Source organism: Erinaceus europaeus, chromosome 12 (assembly GCF_950295315.1).
Source record: "Erinaceus europaeus chromosome 12, mEriEur2.1, whole genome shotgun sequence".
Classification (NCBI taxonomy): Eukaryota; Metazoa; Chordata; class Mammalia; order Eulipotyphla; family Erinaceidae; genus Erinaceus; species Erinaceus europaeus.
In genome coordinates this window covers 11,987,201-12,007,841 of record NC_080173.1, presented here as the reverse complement: position 1 = coordinate 12,007,841, position 20,641 = coordinate 11,987,201, and the positions used below count along the sequence as shown (strand labels likewise).

Here is a 20,641-nt window from a genome sequence, read left to right as displayed (position 1 = left end):
ACAAGGGGGAAGCTTCATGAACAGTGAAGCATTGCAGGTGTCCCTCTGTCTCTCCCTCTCCCCTTCCCCTCTCAATTTCTTTCTGCCCTATCGAATAAAGAAAGAAAAGGAAAAAAAATAACAGCCAGGAGCAGTGGATTTGTTATGCAGGCACTGGGCTGCAATGATAAGCCTGGAGGCAATATTAATATTAATAATAAAAGGCTTTCATGGGAATTGTGTGGAGTTGTACCCCTCCTACCCTATGGTTTTGTTAATTAATCCTTTCTTAAATTAAAAAAAAAAACTAAAAAAATAAAAAGGGCAAAATGGCTGCCAGGAGCCGGGGATTTGTAGTGCTAGCACCGAGCCCCTGCAATAACCTCGAAAAAAAAAATAATAATAATAAAAGGCTTTCAGGCCTGAGGCACCAAAGATTCCCAGGTCCAATCCCCGGCACCACTGTAAGCCAGAACTGAGCAATAGTCTGGAAAACAAGCAAACAAGCAAAACTATAAAACTTCCCCTCTGGGGGCTAGGCAATGGGGTATCCAGTTAAGCACACACATTACCATGCTCAAGGACCAGGGTTCAAGACCCTTGGGGAGAATCTTCACAAATGATGAAGCAGGTCTGCAGGTGTCTCTCTCCCTGTCTCCTCCTTCTATCTCAGTTTCTCTTTATCCTACCCAATAGAAAAAGAAAGAACATAAATAGATAAACCTTACCCCTGTCTGAACCACATCACCTATGAGATCCTGGGTTTGCTCCTTAGTACCACATAGGAGCACTGTGGACAGAACCAAGGACTTCATGAATGATAAAACACTGTTTTTGTTCCTTTTTTAAAAAAAATAATTTTAATTATCTTTATTTTATTTACTGGGTAAAGACAGCCAGAAATTGAGAGGGAAAGAGGTGATAGAGAGAGAGAGACAGAGAGACACCTGCAACATTACTTCACCACTTGCAAAGCATTCCCCCTGCAGGTGGGGACTGGGGGCTCAAACCTGGGTCCTTGCACATTATAACTTGTGCACTCAGAAAGGTGCACCACCACCTCGCCCCTTGTTTTTGTTTCTTATTCACAAAATATAGAATAAAAAATTGAACCAGGAAGGTGATTATTTAATTGATATCATGTCTAGATGAGGCCCTGAATTTGTTCCTTTGCATTACATTAAAAAATAATAATGGGTGGTCCAGGAGGTGGCATGGCTAAAGCACTGGACTCTCAAGCATGAGGTCCTGAGTTCAATCCCCGGCAGCACATGTACCAGAGTGATGTCTGGTTCTTTCTCTCTCTCTATTTCTCTCTCTCTCTCTCTCTCTCTCTCTCTCTCTCTCCCTCCCTCCCTCGTTCCCTCCCTCCCTCCCATATAGAGGCAAAGAGGCAAAGAGAGTAAAATAGCACCAAAGTTTTCTTTAATGTGGTAACTGGGCTGGTGCACATGACAAGCACCACATTATTCAAGTGAGCTGTTTCTTTGGCCTCTCTCTCATTTTCTTTTCTTTTTTTCCTTTTTATTTGCCTCCAGGGTTAATTTTATTTTCTTTTTTTCCTTTTTATTTGCCTCCAGGGTTATTGCTGGGGCTCTGTGCCTGCACTATGAATTCACTGCTCTTGGGGGCTATTTTTTTCTCTCTTGTTGCTTATTATTGTTATTGTTGTTGTTATTGTCATCATTGTGGTTGTATAGGACAGAGAGAAATCAAGAAAGGAGAGGAAGACAGAGAGGGGGAGAGAAAGATAGACACCTGAAGACCTCCTCTCTCCATTTCTCTCTGTCCTATCAATGACGACATCAATAACAAAAAAAAAAAAAAAAACAATGGCAACAAAAGGTAAAATAAAATAAGTTAATATAAAAAATTTTTAAAAAAGAATAAATATTCAATAAATCTCCAGTAGTCTAGTGTAATAAATGCTAGAAAGAAGAAGAAACCAAAGTAAGTGATTAAAAAGGGATATGGCTGATTTGGAGGACTGGTCTGAAGAGGAATATGTCAACTTAACTTGCCCTGGCATTTACTTCTTGTCTCTTACATTTAGCTTGAAGCTGATGGACATTGTATAGGCCAGAGGCAGGGATGGTCGCCTATGACCTCAAAGCAAGTGGTAAGAATATCTCCAGTTTCGAGGTGGCAGTAGCAGGGTCTGCATCTGGACTTGTCACTCGAGCGCTCATCAGTCCCTTGGATGTCATCAAGATTCGTTTCCAGGTATCCGTCCCCCCTTTGCTGATATAATGGGCTGGAGCACAACATCACTGTTCCTTGCCAAAGTAGCTCCTAGAACTTGTAATCTTGTCAAAGAGATGCACTTACTGCCTTCGTTACCTGTCCTAGAATTTCTCTTCCTTGCCTCCCTGGCCCTATTTTCCTGACCTTTTCCATGTCAATTTGCAGCTTCAGATTGAGAGCCTCTCTCGGAGTGATCCGAACGCAAAGTACCATGGGATCCTGCAGGCAGTGAAGCAGATTTTGAAGGAGGAGGGCCCAAAAGCATTCTGGAAAGGCCACATGCCAGCTCAGCTTCTCTCTGTAGGCTATGGAGCTGTCCAAGTAGGTGGCTGGGGAAGCAACCATGCCCCTGGGTCACATTGCTCAGCAGAAGACTGCAGGGAGGGCGGGGTAGGCAGTGGCCTTGAGGGAAGTAGGGTGCTTCTTGCTGTGGCTTACAGTGGAACTGGGGATTGAACCTGGGAACTCTGGCATGGAAGGCTGTTGTACATGCAATTTCACATCTCCCTCGGCTTCTGCTCACTTTGTCTTTTCTATTTCTTTCTTTCTTTCTTCCTTCCTTCCTTCCTTCCTTCCTTCCTTCCTTCCTTTCTTTCTTTCTTTCTTTCTTTCTTTCTTTCTTTCTTTCTTTCTTTCTTTCTTTCGTAATGAAAGCTGCCCATGATAGCGTATACTTCTTTAAAAAAAACTTGGGCTGGGAAGACAGCATGAAGGTTATGCAAAAGCCTTTCAAGCCTGAGGCTCTGAGTTCCGATCAATCCCCAGCACCACCATAAGCCAGAACTGAGCAGTGTTCTGGTAAAAACAAAAACAAACAAACGGGTTAAGTGCAGGTGGCGCAAAGCACAAGGACCGGCATAAGGATCCCAGTTCAAGCCCCTGGCTCCCCACCTGCAGGGGAGTCGCTTCACAGGCCGTGAAGCAGGTCTACAGGTGTCTGTCTTTCTCTCCTCCTCTCTGTCTTCCCCTCCTCTCTCCATTTCTCTCTGTCCTATCCAACAACGACAACAACAATAATAACTATAACAATAAAACAACAAGGGCAACAAAAGGGAATAAATAAATAAAAACAAACAAAACAAAACAAACTTTATTTTATTTGATAGAACAGAGAAATTGAGAGGGAGGAGGAAGATAAAGAGGGAGAGACGGAGTCGGGTGGTGGCACACCTGGTTGAGCACACATGTCATAATGCACAAGGATTCAGATTTGGGAAGTATTCACTAATGACTCCTTTGCCTTTTTTCAGTTTTTGTCATTTGAGCTGCAGACGGAGTTGGTACACAGAACCAACATGCCTGAGGCTCACGAGTTCTCATTGCACTTCCTGTGCGGTGGCCTGTCTGCCTGCGCAGCCACCCTCACTGTGCACCCCATGGATGTCCTGCGAACCCGCTTTGCAGCTCAAGGTGAGCCCAAGGTAAGTGACTGAGCCAGAACAGGGGAGCCTGAGAAACAGAAGTTGTTCCAGGAATTGGGGCTTTTTTCCTTAGCGGGAACAAAGCTGGGAGAGTCTTGATTTCATTGTCCTTCAGTCTGTCTATAAATATGTAACTGCCTAGTACCCCTTGGGGTGCTTATAGAGGAGCACCCTCCTGGGGAGACATGACCCACAGATGCGAAACAGCAGAGAGGGTGGGAAGGACTGAGGTCACGTTGCTGTATTGTTGTGGGATCAGCTTTGGCTTCCACAAAACCCAGACTGTAGGAAACAATAATGAGCCAGACACAAAGAGGGGGTTACTGAGTGACGGCTAGAGATTAAACTCAGAAATGGTTCAATTTCCACTGTTAATGCTATTTCCTGAGTACATATAAGAATAAGGGAGGGGCGGAGTCAGGCGGTAGCACAGCGAGTTAAGCACACCTGGCGCAAAGCGCAAGGACTGGCGGCACAAGGGCTGGTGTAAGGATCCCAGTTCAAGTCCCCGGCTCCCCACCTGCATGGGAGTCACTTCACAGGTGGTGAAGCAAGTCTGCAGGTGTCTGTCTTTCTCTCCCTGTCTCTGTCTTCCCCTCCTCTCTCCATTTCTCTCTGTCCTATCCAACAACGATGACATCAATAACAGCAACAATAATAACCACAACAATAAAGCAAGGGCAACAAAAAGGAATAAGCAAATAAATATTAAAAAAAAAAAAAAGAAGAAGGGGGGTGGGTGGGGCTGTGTTTGATGTGGCTGTCCCCTGAGGGTGGAGGGTAGTCTCTGGCTGGCCTGCAGGACGCTGCAGCAGCTGTTGGAGGGACTCAGCTCGCAGCCATTTGCAGACGTCAGTCATGTAAATACCTGCAAAGGGGCAACTGGAAACCCTGGCCCTTCACGGGGCTTGTCCAGAATGGCTTTCCTCCTCCTCTCAGCTTGAAAAGCAGTGCTCTTACTAGACAAATTTTCTTTTTTTTCCTTTCATTCTTTCTTTCTTTTTTTTAACACTTTATTTATTAATAAAAAAGCTAGAAGAAGAGAGAGAAAGAACCAGACATCACTCTGGTTCATGTGCTGCTGGGAATTGAACTCAGGACCTCACGCTTGAGAGTCCAGTGCTTTATCCACTGCACCACCTCCCAGGCCACCTAGCTGAATTTTCTGATGAGGTAACGTACACTTGCTTGGTTGTGTTCTAGGGCTCAGACTGCCACCCCAAACTCACCCATATGCACATGTATGTGTCCAGGTCTACAAAAGTCTGCGAGCCGCTGTGGTGAGCATGTATAGGACCGAAGGCCCCTTGGTCTTCTACAAAGGATTGAACCCCACCTTGATAGCCATCTTTCCCTACGCTGGGTTCCAGTTCTCCTTTTACAGCCTTCTGAAGCAGACATATGAATGGGTCCTGCCAAGCGAAGGAAAGAAAAATGGTGAGATGGTTCTCCTGACTGGGAGTGTGGGTCCCACCCCTTCCCCCCCATCCCTGGGGGCTCTTTCCCAGCGTCATAGAGGATTAAGGGAAGCCAAGTCTGCTCTGTAGTGCAGCCAGTGACACAGTATGGTCACTGCTGCTGGCGGACGACTGTTGCCTCCTGCTGCCTTGACATGTATTTCCAACCGGTGATCCTAGTTTGTCTTTTGTTAAGATTTATTTCTTGTATTACATTTGAGAGAGAGGATTTCACATGAGGCAGAGAAGCCAGAGTACGGTGGTCAAATTGGGAACCTCAGGCATGTAACTCCAGTGCTCTGCCATTGTGCTGCCCCCTAGCCCCTTGTCTTATTTGTTTTTGCCAAGACAGAGAGTGAGAGACAGAGGAGAGATACCTACCACACACCCCAGCACTGCTCTACCCTTGATGAAGCCCCCACCTCCCATGTGATGGCCAGGGGCTTGAGCCCGGTCCTTAACACCTAGTGAAGCGTGGACTCTATTGAGTGAGCCGCCTCCCAACCCCCCTGTGTCTTTTTATCACAGTTGGCAAGCTGTGGGATGGAGAAGGGTCAAGTCTTGAACTGGGTCACTTTGCAGAACACTGAGCTCCTCCTCAGTTTAGGAGTGACTGGTGACTGCTTAAACCCTTGTCACTGTGCTTGCCCAACCTTCATGCCACTGGTGTTCTTGCTGGAAGGTGGTGTCTGATTCTTCCCCTCAGGGATTAAATGTCTTGGAGGTCAAGGATGCTGTGTGTTTCGAGTTGGGATAGGAGATTGGGCCTCTTGATCTTGTCCTTGTCTGCTCTGTATTGCTTTTTTTTTTTTTTTAATATTTATTCATTTTCCCTTTTGTTGCCCTTGTTTTTCATTGTTGTTGTAGTTATTGTTGTTATTTATGTCGTTGTTGGATAGGACAGAGAGAAATGGAGAGGGAGGGGAAGACAGAGGGGGAGAGAAAGATAGACACCTGCAGACCTGCTTCACCGCCTGTCCCCTGCAGGTGGGGAGCCGGGGGCTCGAACTGTCTGTATTGCTTTTTTAAATTTACCAGACCACTGCTCAGCTCTGGGGTGGGGGACTGAACCTGGGACTTTGGAGCCTCAGGAATCTCCTTGCATAAACATTATGCTATCTATCCCCACCCTCTACATTGCATTTCTCTCATAGTTTCCTCATCTCATCTTTCCGGTTCAGGGAACTTCAAAAACCTGCTCTGTGGCAGTGGAGCCGGCGCCATTAGCAAGGTCCTCACGTATCCCCTGGACCTCTTCAAGAAACGGCTACAGGTCAGAGGGTTCGAGCATGCCCGAAGCGCCTTCGGCCAGGTTAGTCATCGCCCTGCACAAGAGCTATGATCCTTGCCCCTCGATGGCCTTGTGAAGGAAGCAGAGTCAGCTCCTACCTGCTGACAAGATCGGCTCCTCTGCTTCCTTCACCCTCAGCCTGGCTCCAGAGATTCCCTAGGCACAAGGGAAAGCCACACACAAAGCCATGTGACCACCATTGGGAAGTGTTGGGTAGAGGAGGACTCAGTGAAAAGGAGACATGCTGTCAGTACTACTCCACTTCTCCACTATCCGTAGAGTTTCCTTGGTGCCATCCACGGGGCTCCCATGTGGTACTCGGGGCAGCAGCCCAGTACCTCAGTGCATGATAAGGTGTGCACTTTACTGAGTAAGCTATCTTCCAACTCCCCCTGCCCCCATTACTTTTTTAAATTTATTTTTATTTTTATTGTTTAAAGAATTTATTTATTGATTGATTGATTGATGAGAAAGATAGGAGGAGAGAAAGAACCAGACATCACTCCGGTACATGTGCTGCCGGGGATCGAACTCAGGATCTCATGGTTCAGAATCCATTGCTTTATCCACTGCACCACCTCCCGGACCACACTTTTAAAAAAATTTTAATATTTATTTATTTATTTATTCCCTTTTGTTGCCCTTGTTTTTTATTGTTGTAGTTATTATTGTTGTCATTGTTGTTGGATAGGACAGAGAGAAATGGAGAGAGGAGGGGAAGACAGAGAGGGGGAGAAAGATAAATACCTACAGACCTGCTTCACCACTTGTGAAGCGATTCCCCACCTGCAGGTGGGGATCCAGGGGCTTGAACCGGGATCCTTATGCCATTCCTTGCACTTTGAGCCACCTGCGCTTAACCACTATGTTGCTGCCTGACTCTCCCTCCCCATTACCTTTTCTAAAAATTTTATTTATTTTTTCCCCTTTTGTTGCTCTTGTTATTGTCATTGTTGTTATTGTTGTCGTCGTTGTTGGATAGGACAGAGAAAAATCGAGAGAGGAGGGGAAGACAGAGGGGGAGAGAAAGATAGACACCTGCAGACCTGCTTCACCTGCAGGTGGGAAGCTGGGGGCTCAAACCGGGATTTTTTTTTTAAGATTTTATTTATTTATTTATTTATTTATTTATTTATTTTTTTCCTCCAGGGTTATTGCTGGGCTCGGTGCCTGCACCATGACATGAATCCACCGCTCCTGGAGGCCATTTTTCCCCCTTTTGTTGCCCTAGTTGTTGCAGCCTCTTTGCGGTTATTATTGCCATTGTTGAAGTTGCTTTGTTGTGGATAGGACAGAGAGAAATGGAGAGAGGAGGGGAAGACAGAGAGGAGGAGAGAAAGATAGACACCTGCAGACCTGCTTCAACCGCCTGTGAAGCGACCTCCCTGCAGGTGGGGAGCCGGGGGCTCGAACCGGGATCCTTATGCCGGTCCCTGCGCTTTGCGCCACGTGCACTTAACCCACGGCGCCACCGCCCGACCCCCGATTTTATTTATTTTTTAATGAGAAAGGTAGGAGGAGAGAGAAAGAACCAGACATCACTCTGGCACATGTGCTGCCGGGGATCGAACTCTTGAGAATCCAAAGCTTTATCACTGCACCACCTCCCGGCCCACTCGAACCAGGATTCTTATGCCAGTCCTTGCGCTTTGCACCACATGCGCTTAACCCAGTGCGCCACTGCCCGGCACCTCCCCATCCCTTGTTAATGTACACTGGGACAGTTTTAAGTACACTGGGATGGTTTTCCATTCAGAGTAGCCTCTAGGGAATTCTGCAGTGAGTAGTCAGTTTCTCTCCCTCTCTTTCTTTTACCAGAGCTCTGCCCAGCTCTGGTTTACAGGGGATTATAAGGCTTTGGAGCCTCAGGCAGGGGAGTCTCTCTGCATTATGGCATCCCCCCCCCCACCTTTAATAGTCATTTCTCAATTTGTTCAAATTTTCACTTACTGGATTTTCACCAGCACCTTGGGGAAGAGGAGGGTCTTTCAAGCTGCAGTCAGTGGTGGGGCCTCCTTAGTAGGAAGGAGCTCTGCCCACACTGATTTCCAGGCAGTCTGATGTAGCCCACTTGGAAGAGAAAGACTGAGGCTAACTTAACTGTGTTTACATTCATTCCTTTGTCTAGCCAACACATGTCAGGCATTGTATTGATTCAACAAGAGAGCCACCATTGGAACTTGGGAGGTGAAGTCCTGGGGACCGGGTGGTAGCGCAGCAGGTTAAGTGTACGTGGTGCAAAGCACAAGGACCAGTGTAGGGATCCCGGTTCGAGCCCCGCCTCCCCACCTGCAGGGGAGTCATTTCACTAGTGGTGAAGCAGGTCTGCAGGTGTCTTTCTCTCCTCCTCTCTGCCTTCCCCTCCTCTCTCCATTTCTCTCTGTCCTATCCAACAACAACAACAACAATAACAACAATAATAATCACAACAATGATGAACAACAAAGGCAAAAAAGGGAAAAAAATGGCCTCCAGGAGCAGTAGTACAGGCACAGAGCCCCAGAGACAACCCTGGAGGCAAAAAAAAAAGGGCAGGGATAGATAGCATAATGGTTATGCAAACAGACTGTCATGCCTGAGGCTCCCATTAAGTCCCAGGTTCAATCCTATGCACCACCATAAGCCAGAGCTGAGAAGTGTTCTGTCTGGTACAAAAAAAAAAAAAGACTGGAGTCCTGAGTTCTGTCCCTGATGCTCTGGTTCGAGCTTTCTTTCTCTCTCATTAATATTTAAATTAAAAAAAAATAGAGTGGCCATGTTTTATTTATTTATTTTTTGTTTTCTTACCAGAGCACTGTTCAGGTCTGGCTTCTGGTGGTGCGGGGAGGATTGAACCTGGGACTTTGGAGTCTCTTTGCATAGCCATTATGCTATCTACCCCACCACCATGTGTTTTGAGAATACTTATTTTCTTATAGGTGAGAGAGAGGGAAGCCAGAGCATCAGTCACTCTGGCACAGGTAACGCAGGGGGCAGAACATGTAACATCACGCTTGCAAGTCATGAGCTCTACCACTGCGCTACTTCCTGGCCGCCAAGGATTTTATTTATTTATTCATGAGAAGATAGGAGGAGAGAGAAAGACCCAGACAACACTCTGGTACATGTGCTGCTGGGGATCGAACTCAGGACCTCATGCTTGAGAGTCTAAAGCCTTATCACTGCACCACCTCCCGGACCACCACTGTGAATTTTTATTTGAGGTACTGAAGATCAAACCTAGGGCCATGTTCATTAGAGGCATGTATTCTGCCACTGAGCTACATCCTTGGCCCACACTGATGTTTTGTTTATTTATTTACTTATTTTTAAATATTTATTTATTCCCTTTTTTATTGTTATAGTTATTATTGATGTCGTTGTTGGATAGGATAGAGAGAATTGGAGAAAGGAGGGGAAGACAGAGAGGGGGAGAGAAAGAGAGACACCTGCAGACCTGCTTCACTACTTGTGAAGCGACTCCCCTGCAGATGGGGAGCCGGGGGCTTGAACTGGGATCCTTACACCGGTCCTTGTGCTTTGCGCCACCTGTGCTTAACCCACTGCACTACTGTCTGGCTCCCATGAAAGTCTTTTGCATAAGCATTATGCTATGTCTCCAGCCCCCAGGAAATTTTATTTTATTTTTGTGGCCCTGGAATCCATGTATATGCAATTCCATCTTCTCAGGCCAATGTTTTTCATTTCTTAAAGTTTAGATACAGGGAGGGGTCACAGAAACACTGCAGCATTATTTCACCATCCATGGAACTTGCCTCAGGGTGGTGGTGCTCTGTGTGGTGCCAGAGTTCAGATTTTGAGTTCTTGCATAACATGGCATGTACCCTGCTGGGTGAGCTGTCTCCTAGCTCTCCACCCCATACTTACTTTAATCTGCTCTTCTCCATAGGTTCGCCGGTATGATGGCCTGTTGGACTGTGCTAGGAAGGTGCTGCAAGAGGAAGGCGCCCAGGGCCTCTACAAAGGCCTTACCCCTAGCCTGCTGAAGGCAGCCTTCTCCACGGGCCTCACGTTCTTCTGGTATGAGTTCTTCTGTAACTTCTTCCAACACAAGAAGAAAGTAGACAGCTAGCTTTGACAGCTGCAGGCGTGGCCTGACTGGACGTGAGCTTCTGGAAGAAGTTAAACTGATCTCAGTCGTGTTCTACGTGGTGCTGTCTGAGCAGAAGGATTCTTGGGGTGTCGACCAGCAGCTCTCAGTCTCCATCATGGACACCAGCAGAGGGCTAGGCCTTTCTCCACACAACAGCATGGGGAGGACTTGGTCTGGAAGGCATCCTGATGATGCCTCAGAGGGAGCTGGCAGTTACTTTTCTTCAGTCTAGCCTCTGCTCTAAGAGCAGTGGCTGCCATCCTGCATGTTTTAATCTCTCCTGGCTCTAGAACTGGGGCTGGGCTTTTAATAGGGCTGTGGCCCACTTATTTTACAGACATTAAAGCTGAAAGCACATTCCCTATCTTCCTCCTTCCTCTTCCCGTACTACTCACCCCCTCCCTAAGCAGCCAAAGAGGAGCAAGTGCCCTCGCTTCCTCAGATTCCACCTTTCTCAGCAGCTGCATCCTTCAGGCAGCTTTGTTTCCATCGATAGTTCTGGTGGAAGAATCTGAGAAGAAAGGTCACTTTATAAACTTAGAGTTTTTGTGTCTGCAAATTCACCGAGCAGGCTGCTCCAGACTGGTCCTTGCCGGGGCTTCCAAGGACTTGACACACCAACAGCCACAGGAAGTGGAGCGACCTGTTCTCTGGGCTACCTTGGGCAGCTGCTCCTCCAGACTAGCACTGGCTGCTGCCCACTGTGCTCTGACCGAGCATGGTACCATGCTCTCTGTGACCCTCTGGTTCTGTAGCAAGCAGCCCAGGGAAGCGGTTGAACAGAAAGAGATTGGTGAAGGTACATTTGTTGCCTCAGCTGACAGAGTGCAGGGACCCCACAACGTATCACTGAGGCACAAAGAGGCTATAGTTAGGATTATGCGAGGCAAATCTATAAAGCACACCCACCGCCCTTCCTCCCCATCTCCCCCAAGCTCTCCCTAACCCTCCCAAGAGCCAGGATGGAGGAGCAGGGCACCCATGCAGAATTTTTACCCTTGCTCAGCTTCACTTACTGGTGGGTACATGGCTCTTATTCTCGGGGGGCCTGCGAGGGTCCCTCTCTCCCTGTCACTGCTGTGTGTCTGTCCTGGAGCTCTGTGCTTATGTTTGAAACCCTGAACCCCAAAGTTTCCCTGCTCCTGGCTGCTGGTTATGAAGTGTCTGGGAGACACTCTCATCCAACAGGGTTTGGGCACTCAATGTCTGGACTAGGGGCAGAAGGGAAGCAACTGCTTGGATGTGTTTTTTAATGAAATTCCATGAAGTAAAAGCTTATTCTCTTCATCTCTTGCTCATGGGTTCTTTTGCTGCAGCTAGATTTTCTTCCAGTGTCAGGTGACAGTTTTCTCAACAGAAGAAAAAGTCTTGTTCCAAGACTTCAGCAACACCTCCACAGACACTTCTCACTTGGCTAAACCAAAGACAGTTCTTGTCCACCCATCTGTGTGACCTCTTGTGACCCAGGGCTGTCCTCAGCCTGAGAGATGGAGCCTTGCCCAACTTCAAGGTCACTCCCAATACCTCAGGTGTTCAAAGTTGTCAACTGAACCCTTTGGGGCGTGGAACTGCCAAGCCTATTCTTACGTATTATTATTATTTTTTTACTTGGAGTAAGGAGAGGGGTTAGTGGGTGTGATTCAGGTCTTCAAGCGTGGGGTTCTGGAGGCGAAGAATAAGAGGTGATAGCGCTTCCATCCTGCTTCTCAAATCCTAGCTCCCCGGGCACCCAGTGCAGGTCACGCCCTCCACAGGCCCCGCCCACGCTGCCAGCCGGACCAGGTTCATTTCCTATCCAGTTTAAGCAGAGCTCTTGGGTGGGGCAGATGGGTTTGCAACCTCTGCGACCCGACCCGAGGGTTTCAGGCAGGCCTACGAGCTGGTTTGGATCAGATCCTGGCTGGGGACCACCAGCTCCCGGCGAATCAGGTGAGAAAAGGGCGGAAGCTGGGGGCGCGCAGAGCTAACAACTAGCGAGACCCAGTTGGCCCCAAACCTGGGGCCGCCTGGTTGCTAGAGTATTTTCTCATCGGCTCCGGCAGGGGGCGCCACTGAGCCGAACCCGCCCGGGTATTGCTGGCCACGCCCTTTCAGCTCTGGCCACGCCCCCAGCGGGCTCGGTCCCGCCCGCCCAGGGGTCCCGCCCCGGAGCCGGGCTAGGAAATGACCTAAGCGCGGACTCGGCCGGGCGGCGGCTCCGGCGACTCCACCGCGCGGGCGCGCGCAGCATGTTGGCCGAGCGGCTCCAGCCACCGCGGCGCCCGGGCCGCAGGTGGGTCCCGGCGCTCACCCTCTCGCCCGCGGACTCCGCCGCCTACCTGGCGCCGCACGGAGGGGCGTTTCTGACTCGGGGGAGCCGCCGGGTCTGGGGATCCCTAAAGTCACTTTCCTGCACTGGAGGAGGGGCTCCGCGTCCCGACCGGGATCTCCCACCCACCGAGGCCGCTTCTCGGGGCACATGTCCGCGCTCCCTCCTCCTCGAGGAAGAACCCAGGGCGGAGCCCGAGCAAGGGGAGTACTGAGTGGGGAGGGCTGGGTGTGCGCCGCTCGGAGGCCAGTTTAACCAGTCTGCCGGGGGAGAAGCTGACCCCTGGCTGGAGGGGCTTCTGCAGCCAACACTGGGGCTGCAGGCTTTGTGGAATAGAGTGTCTGATGGAGAGTGGCAGTTTGTTATTATTATTTATCTACTGGACAGAGACAGCCAGAAATCTAGAGGGAAGGGGGTGATAGAGAGGGAGAGAGACACCTGCAGCCCTGATTCACCACTCGCAAAGCTTTCCCCCTGCAGGTGGGGGCCGGGGTCTCGAACCTGGGTCCTTTGTGCACTTGTGACAAGTGCGCTCAACGAGGTGCGCCACCACCCTGCCCCGAGAGGGGCTGTTTTTAACCTGCCCTCTTTGGAGTGAGGTTCTCTGAAACCATCTCCTTTCCTTCTGGAGGTGGGGTAGGGGGGGTAAGGTCTTCTTTTTCCTTATCTTTAAGGTATTTCTGCTTAGAGATATGAAGGGATAAGAAATATTAACCAGCACTCTTCTCACTTGTATTTCTGACCTCTCATGTTACATGTTGACCTCTTCAATAAAATCAGTCTGAGAAATAAAGCCAGGGGCCAGGTGGTGGTGCACCTGGTTGGGCAGATAGATCGTGCCCAAGGACCCTGGTTCAAGCCCCCGGTCCCCATTTGCATGGCGAAGGCTTTGCAGGTGAAGCAGTGCTGCAGGTGTCTTCCTATCTTCCCCTCCTCTCTTGGTTTCTCTGTCTCTATCTAATAAATAATGAAAAAAAATCTTAAAAATCAAGTAAATGTTTAAAAAATAAATCCGAGGGAGAAGAGATTGGAACCCTTCTGGGACAGAGCCGACCGCAGCATGGGACTCCCAGTTCTCGCCTCCTGGTTTAGCAACTTCTAGGAGAATGTTTATATACAGGGCAAATTTTCCCCATTTTTTAATTTTACAGGGCAATTGTATAATATCTCTCTGACCACCACTGCATGCCCCAAGCTACCTTGGTAGAGAATAACCCAGCTTCTGTTGGGGCTGAGAGTAGACTCCTTAACTCCTGTTTATTTATTTTTGTTTTGTTTTATTTTTAATATTCCCTTTTGTTGCCCTAGTTGTGGTTATTATTTTTGTTATTGATGTCGTCGTTGTTGGATAGGACAGAGAGAAATGGAGAGAGGAGGGGAAGACGGGAAGAGAAAGATAGACACCTGCACCACTTGTGAAGTGACTTCCCTGCAGGTAGGGCACCAGGGACTCGAACCGGGATCCTTACGCCGGTCCTTGCACTTTGCCCCACGTGCGCTTAACCCGCTGCACTACTGCCCGACTCCCCATTCCTGCTTTTTTAATTTTTTGCAAACCCAGAAATTTGGGGCTTCTTACACTGCAAAAACATGTGCTTGACTGGTGCTGGCTCCACCTGAAACTAATAAGCTAGGTGGCCTCCAGCCACCCTTGGGGAAAGCATGGACCACCTGCCCCACGTTCAGGGCAGCCCTGCCACCCGTCTCTGCGGGGAACATGGCCCCATCGCCACATCTGAAGCCACGCCCTTCTCTGTTGTCCTCTCCAGGTGTTGTCTTTAGGTCCACCCCAGTAAAGAGGCTGCTGGGGCTGGATGGTCATGGGGGAGCCTGGGAGAGAGGAGTATAAGATCCAGTCTTTTGATGCAGAGACTCAGCAGCTGCTGAAGACAGCACTCAAAGGTGAGCATGGGGAATCCTGTGCCCCTGCCAGGGGTCAGGTCACAAAGAGGGATTGAGCCCTAGTTCAAGGATGCCCAGCCTTTCGCCTCCTGAATATGAGGTCAGCAACAGAACTCTCCAGCTGGAAGCCAGTATTTAGGAGTATGAATCAGAGTCACTTCTCAGACACAAACTTCTCTTTTTCTTTTCTTTTTAATTTTTTTATTATCTTTATTGATTTATTGGATAGACAGCCAGAAATTGAGAAGGAAGGGTGGGATAGAGAGACAGACATCTACAGCACTACTTCACCACTTGCGAAGCTTTACCCCTGTAGGTGGGGACTGGGGACTCAAACTTGGGTCTTTGTGCATTGTAACATGTGTGCTCAACCAGGTGCGCCACCAACTTCCCTCCCCGCCTTTTTTTTTTTTTAACCAGAGAACTGCTCAACTCTGGCTGATGGTGGTATGGGGGATTAAACCTAGGACCTAGGAGCCTCAGGCATGAGCGTGTCTTTTTTTTTTCCTTTAATTTTATTTATTTTCCCTTTTGTTGCCCTTGCTTTTTTGTTGTTGTTGTACTTATTATTGTTGTTGTTACTGATGTTATCGTTTTTAGATAGGACAGAGAGAAATGGAGAGAGGAGGGGAAGACAGAGGGGGGAGAGAAAGACACCTATAGACCTGCTTCACCGCCTGTGAAGCAACTCCCCTGCAGGTGGGGAGCCGGGGGCTCGAGCGGGTCCTTGTGCTTTGAGCCACCTGCGCTTAATCTGCCTGACTCCTGGCATGAGCATGTCTTTGCATAATCATTATACTATTATTCCCACCCCCAACACAACCTTATTTTCTAAGGGATATATATATATATATATATATATATATATATATATATATATATATATATATATATATTTTTTTTTTTTTTCCCTCCAGGGTTATTGCTGGGGCTTGGTGCTTGTACTGCCAATCTACTGCTCCTGGCGCCTTTTTTCCCATTTTATTGGATAGGACAGAGAAATTAAGAGAGGAGGGGACATAGAGAGGGTGAAAGATAAGACACCTGTAGACCTGCTTCACCACTTGTGAAGCACTCCTCCTACAGGTGGGGAGCCAGGGGCTTAAACCGGGATTCTTGCACTTTGCAGTATATGCTCTTAACCCAGTACGCCACTGCCGGGTCCCCTTAAGATTTCTTTTTTTTTAAAAAAAAAATTATTTTATTTATTCCCTTTTGTTGCCCTTGTTGTTTTATTGTTGTAGTTATTATTGTTGTTGTGGTTGTTGGATAGGACAGAGAGAAATGGAGAGAGGAGGGGAAGACAGAGAGGAGGAGAAAAAGATAGACACCTGCAGACCTGCTTCACTGCCTGTGAAGTGACTCCCCTGCAGGTGGGGAGCCGGGGTTCGAACCGGGATCCTTATGCCAGTCCTTGCGCTTTGCGCCACCTGCGCTTAACCCGCTGCGCTACAGCCCGACTCCCCCCTTAAGATTTCTTTTTTTTTTTTTTAATTTATTATTTATTTATTTATTTTCTTTTCTTTTTTTTTTTTTTTATTTAAGAAAGGATTAATTAACAAAACCATAGGGTAGGAGTGGTACAACTCTACACAATTCCCACCACCCAATCTCCATATCCCACCCCCTCCCCCGATAGCTTTCCCACTCTCTATCCCTCTGGGAGCATGGACCCAGGGTCATTGTGGGTTGCAGAAGGCCCCCTTAAGATTTCTTTATGAGAAGGAGAACGGGAGCTTAACTCTGGCATATGTTATGCTAGGGATTGACCTCATGCTGAGTCCAGTGCTTTCTCCACTGCACATCCTCCCAGTTGCTAATCTTCTTTTTAGTTTTAAGTACCCATTAAAGTGGGTGGGGCACAGGGAACCCAGTTCCCATCCCTAAGTCTCATTTTGGCTTTAGTGCGTTGCTGTAGCCAGCTTCCTAAAAGTGCAGAGCTACTCATTCCGAGTCTGCTGAAGCACAGAACCCGTCTTGTTTGCTTGAATTGGGCCGTGAAAAAGCTCACAGCTAGTGCCTGTCCTGTGGGAGCAAAGCATTTTTTTTGTTTTGTTTTGTTTTTTTAAACCAGTGTACTGCTCAGCTCTAGTTTATAGTGGTTCTGGGGATTGAACCTGGGTTCTTGGAGCCTCAGGCATGAAAGTCTTTTTTTGTACAACCACTGCTATTTCCCTTGGTCCTTTTAAATTTTTTAAAATGTACTTTAGGCAGTCCAGGCGGTGGTGCATTTTATCTACTCCACCACTTCTCACCAGGAGGGGAGAGAGAGAGGGTTCCCCTCAGAGATGGAGTGGAGCGATCCACAGCTTGGATGTGGGTTTGCAATGGGCGCCACTGCCGCCATTCACATCCTCTCCCAGGCTCAAGCGTGAGATGCTGAAATCCATTCCCAGTATCAAAATGTGCCAGAGTGCTACCCTTGTTCTCTCTCCTCTCCCATAAATCTTTTTTTTTTTTTCTTTTTTTCTGGTGGGTGAGAGAGAGTGAGGACCAGGTTTGAACTTGAAGCTCTGCTACTTCAGGCACAAGGGCTTCTGGGCAGAACCACTACACCAAGCCAGCCATCTCTAAAAAAGTGTTATTTTTTTCCCTCCTTATAAATCTTTTTTTTTTTAATATTTTATTTTATTTATTTATTCCCTTTTGTTGCCCTTGTTGTTTTATTGTTGTAGTTATTATTGTTGTTGTCGTCGTTGTTGGATAGGACAGCGAGAAACGGAGAGAGGAGGGGAAGACAGAGAGGGGGAGAGAAAGATAGACACCTGCAGACCTGCTTCACTGCCTGTGAAGCGACTCCCCTGCAGGTGGGGAGCCGGGGTTCGAACCGGGATCCTTATGCCGGTCCTTGTGCTTTGCGCCACCTGCGCTTAACCCGCTGCGCTACAGCCCGACTCCCATAAATCTTAAAAAAAGACACTTCACAAGGGGCAGGCGTTAGTGCACTGGGTTAAGCACACATAGTGCAAAGCGCAGGGACCTGTGCAAGGATCCTGGATCGAGCCCCCGGCTCCCCTCCCGCAGGGGAGTCACTTCACAAGCGGTGAAGCAGGTCTGCAGGTGTCTGTCTTTCTCTCCCCCTCTCTGTCTTCCTCTCCTCTCTCGATTTCTCTGTCCTATCTAACATCAACAATAACAGCAACAACAATGGGAAAAAAAGGTGGCTTCCAGGAGCAATATGGATTCATAGTGCAGGCACAGAGCCCCATCGGTAACACTGGAGGCAAAAATAAAAAAACAACACTTCAAGAGTGGCGAAGCAGGTCTGAAGGTGTCTCTTTCTCTCCTTCTGCTTGCCCTCCCTTGTCAGTTTCTCTCTGTCCTAATAAAATTTTTTTTTAAATGTAAAGATGGCTGAGAGGCCCCAAGCTCTCGCCACAACCCTGGTTGCAATAAAAAATAAAAATAAATCTTTAAAAATAAAAATAATAAATCTTTAAAAAAGGGGGTGGTACTGAGGATATAGTATGTTCATGCAAAGAGACTCTCATGCCTGAGGTTCCAAACTCCTAGGTTCAATCCCCTGCACTGACTTAAGCCAGAGATGAGCAGTGCTCTCATCATTAAAAAATAAATAAATAAAAATAAAGGATGGAAAAGAAAAAAATGATCGTTTTACTGGGATACTTTTTTAAAAAAAAGATCTGTTTTTGATCATTTATAAGATATTTGTAGTTATAGAGGCAGAGTGAAAGAAACCACAGCACTGAAGCTTCCTTCAGTGTGGTGGGGGCTAGACTTGAATCTGAGCCACATACATAGCAAGACAGCGCACCAGGTGGGCTATTTCAACAGCCCTAGATGTGCTCGTTTCTATTCATTTTTACTGCTCAGTTCTAGCTTATGGTGGTGCCAGGAGTTGAATCTGGGACTGCTGGTGTCTCAAGCTTTTTGCATAGCCACTGTGCCCAACCCTAAGTCTGCTTATTTTTAATGAGACAGAGGGAGAGATCAGAGCACTGCTCAGCTGACTTAATTAATGGTGCCAGGAATCAAACCTGGGACCTTTGGGGTCCAAGGCATGTAAGTCTGATGTGCTACAGTATCTCCCTAGACTGGGGTAACGTTTAGGAGACACTAAAAGAACCTCTCTATCCAGAGTCCCACCATGCATTTTGCCCATGCTATTGTCACATGGTTCCAGGGACTGAACCCTCACACGTGCAGGTCTGGAAGTCTGCTATTGAACCACATACCCAGCCTTTCTGTGTATCTTTGACCTCTTTTTTTCATTAACACCTAGAAGTCTTTCCTAGAAGCAGGAGGCACATGTAATCATTAAGTAGCTCCAGGCTCCCCACCTATCTCTACCCTAGATCCCAGTGGCGTGGACTTGGAGAAAGTGGCCAATGTGATTGTGGACCATTCTCTGCAGGACTGTGTGTTCAGCAAGGAAGCAGGACGCATGTGCTATGCCATCATTCAGGTTGGGTGGTGGGGGAAGAGAAGATGGGAAGGATGGACACCAAGAATGGCCAGAATGGACACAAAGTTTGGCCAGCAGGGGAGAGAAGCAAGGGGTTCTCCTCAGACAAAGAGAAAGGACTGGTGGGGGGGAGGGGCCTTCAGTTTTGAGTGGGGATCTCAGTGGGACCAATTGCTACCATTCCCATTCTCTTCCTGGGTTAAGGTGGAAAACAAGCAGTCAGGTCAGAGTGTCTTCCGGCGTGGACTTCTTAACCGCTTGCAGCAGGAGTACCAGACTCGGGAGCAGCTTCGAGCGCGATCCTTGCAGGGTTGGGTCTGCTATGTCACCTTTATCTGCAACATCTTCGACTACTTGAGGGTGAGGCCCTGGCAGGCAGTCACTCTGTGCCGCAGGGACTTTAAGGGCCTCAGAGTCATTAAACCCTGCGAAGTCCACACTCTTGACTGCTGCTCTTTTTCCCCACAGGTGAACAACATGCCCATGATGGTCCTGGTGAACCCTGTCTATGACTGTCTCTTCCAGCTGGCCCAGCCCACCAGCCTGAGCAGGGAAGAAGAGGTGGGTGGCCCTGGCTCTGGAGGCTGCAGGGATGCACAGGCTCTCGGCTTGGCTCCGAATAGAGCTCACTGTCCAGAGATGCTTTCAGGGCTGGGATCTGCTGGGACATTTAAGGCTGGTCAGAGTTACAGCACAAGTTGCCAGGCCTGGAATTTATCCAGGACAGCGGCCAAAACTTAACTTGCTTAGTAGGAAAGCTAACCTTTGAGAGGTGTGAAAGGCCTTCAGCCTGCTGTGGGCACCAATGGCCCCCAAAGCAAATGAGGTGCAGGTGATTGGGGGTGGAGGGGGGTCTAACAGAGCTTGGTGGCTGGGGAATGAATTGGTAGAGCAGGTAAAACACAGACTTGCAATACCTAAGGCTCCAGTACCACATTATCTTTCAGGAAATTAAAAAGTAGTTTTCAGGAAGGCGGAGCCTGAGTCTGAAAGGAGGTGAGATCTTAGGCAAACCCCTAGCTGTTCTCCTTTTAAGTAGTTGATCTCCACTGGGTGGCGTGAGGACAAGGTGGGAAAATGCATCCACAGGACCAAGCACGATGCCTGGCACCCGGAGAGTGCTCAGTGAATGGCTGCTCATCTCCTGCTGCTCCTGCAGGTGGACTGCCTGGTGCTGCAGCTGCACCGGGTGGGGGAGCAGCTGGAGAAGATGAATGGGCAGCGCATGGATGAGCTCTTTGTCCTGATCCGGGATGGCTTCCTGCTCTCCACTGGCCTCAGCTCCCTGGCGCAGCTGTTGCTGCTGGAAATTATTGAGTTCCGGGCAGCCGGCTGGAAGACAACTCCAGCCGCCCACAAATACTACTACAGCGAGGTCTCTTACTAAGCCTCCAACTTGGGACCTTTCTTCTGCCCACTGGCAATTCTGACAGTGGAGTCAGCCTCCTCCCCACTCCCCAAGCCCTTTCCCCTTCCGGACTTTCAACAGCTTCTGAGACATTTCCCACTCATGCTGCAGT

General features: G+C 48.4%; 2 protein-coding genes and 2 long non-coding RNA genes across 7 annotated transcripts in view; 3 read left to right on the top strand and 1 right to left on the bottom strand.

Annotated features, from left to right (window-relative positions):
- SLC25A19 (solute carrier family 25 member 19) overlaps positions 1 to 10,842 on the top strand; it is an 11,643-nt gene extending 801 nt beyond the window's left edge. Inside the window, exons 3-8 of one of the 2 annotated variants that reach the window (XM_060202735.1) lie at positions 2,033 to 2,202; positions 2,389 to 2,544; positions 3,474 to 3,633; positions 4,848 to 5,081; positions 6,283 to 6,413; positions 10,282 to 10,842. In XM_060202735.1, coding sequence (XP_060058718.1) covers positions 2,071 to 2,202; positions 2,389 to 2,544; positions 3,474 to 3,633; positions 4,848 to 5,081; positions 6,283 to 6,413; positions 10,282 to 10,464 — 996 coding nt within the window. In that variant the 5' untranslated portion in view covers positions 2,033 to 2,070 and the 3' untranslated portion in view covers positions 10,465 to 10,842. Of the gene's footprint in view, positions 1 to 2,032; positions 2,203 to 2,388; positions 2,545 to 3,473; positions 3,645 to 4,847; positions 5,082 to 6,282; positions 6,414 to 10,281 lie in introns of both variants that reach the window. The other variant, XM_060202736.1, reaches the window with a different exon arrangement.
- LOC132541842 (uncharacterized) overlaps positions 1 to 12,962 on the bottom strand; it is a 25,758-nt gene extending 12,796 nt beyond the window's left edge. Inside the window, exons 1-3 of one of the 2 annotated variants that reach the window (XR_009552929.1) lie at positions 12,804 to 12,962; positions 4,874 to 5,056; positions 552 to 664 (exon numbers count right to left, since the gene is read on the bottom strand). This is a non-coding gene — a long non-coding RNA (uncharacterized LOC132541842). The remainder of the gene's footprint in view (positions 1 to 551; positions 665 to 4,873; positions 5,057 to 12,803) is intronic. The other variant, XR_009552930.1, reaches the window with a different exon arrangement.
- MIF4GD (MIF4G domain containing) lies at positions 12,279 to 20,641 on the top strand. 2 transcript variants are annotated; one of them, XM_060202738.1, is made up of 6 exons: positions 12,279 to 12,414; positions 14,563 to 14,695; positions 19,012 to 19,121; positions 19,326 to 19,481; positions 19,590 to 19,682; positions 20,281 to 20,641. In XM_060202738.1, exons 2-6 carry the CDS (start codon positions 14,608 to 14,610, stop codon positions 20,506 to 20,508), a joined length of 675 nt encoding a protein of 224 aa, XP_060058721.1. In that variant the 5' UTR covers positions 12,279 to 12,414; positions 14,563 to 14,607; the 3' UTR covers positions 20,509 to 20,641. The 2 variants fall into 2 exon arrangements, with proteins under 2 accessions (XP_060058721.1, XP_060058720.1); XM_060202737.1 differs by lacking the exon at positions 12,279 to 12,414 and adding an exon at positions 12,636 to 12,757.
- On the top strand, positions 15,611 to 17,303 carry LOC132541843 (uncharacterized). Its single transcript, XR_009552931.1, has 2 exons — positions 15,611 to 15,856; positions 16,394 to 17,303. It is a non-coding gene; the product is annotated as an uncharacterized LOC132541843 (long non-coding RNA).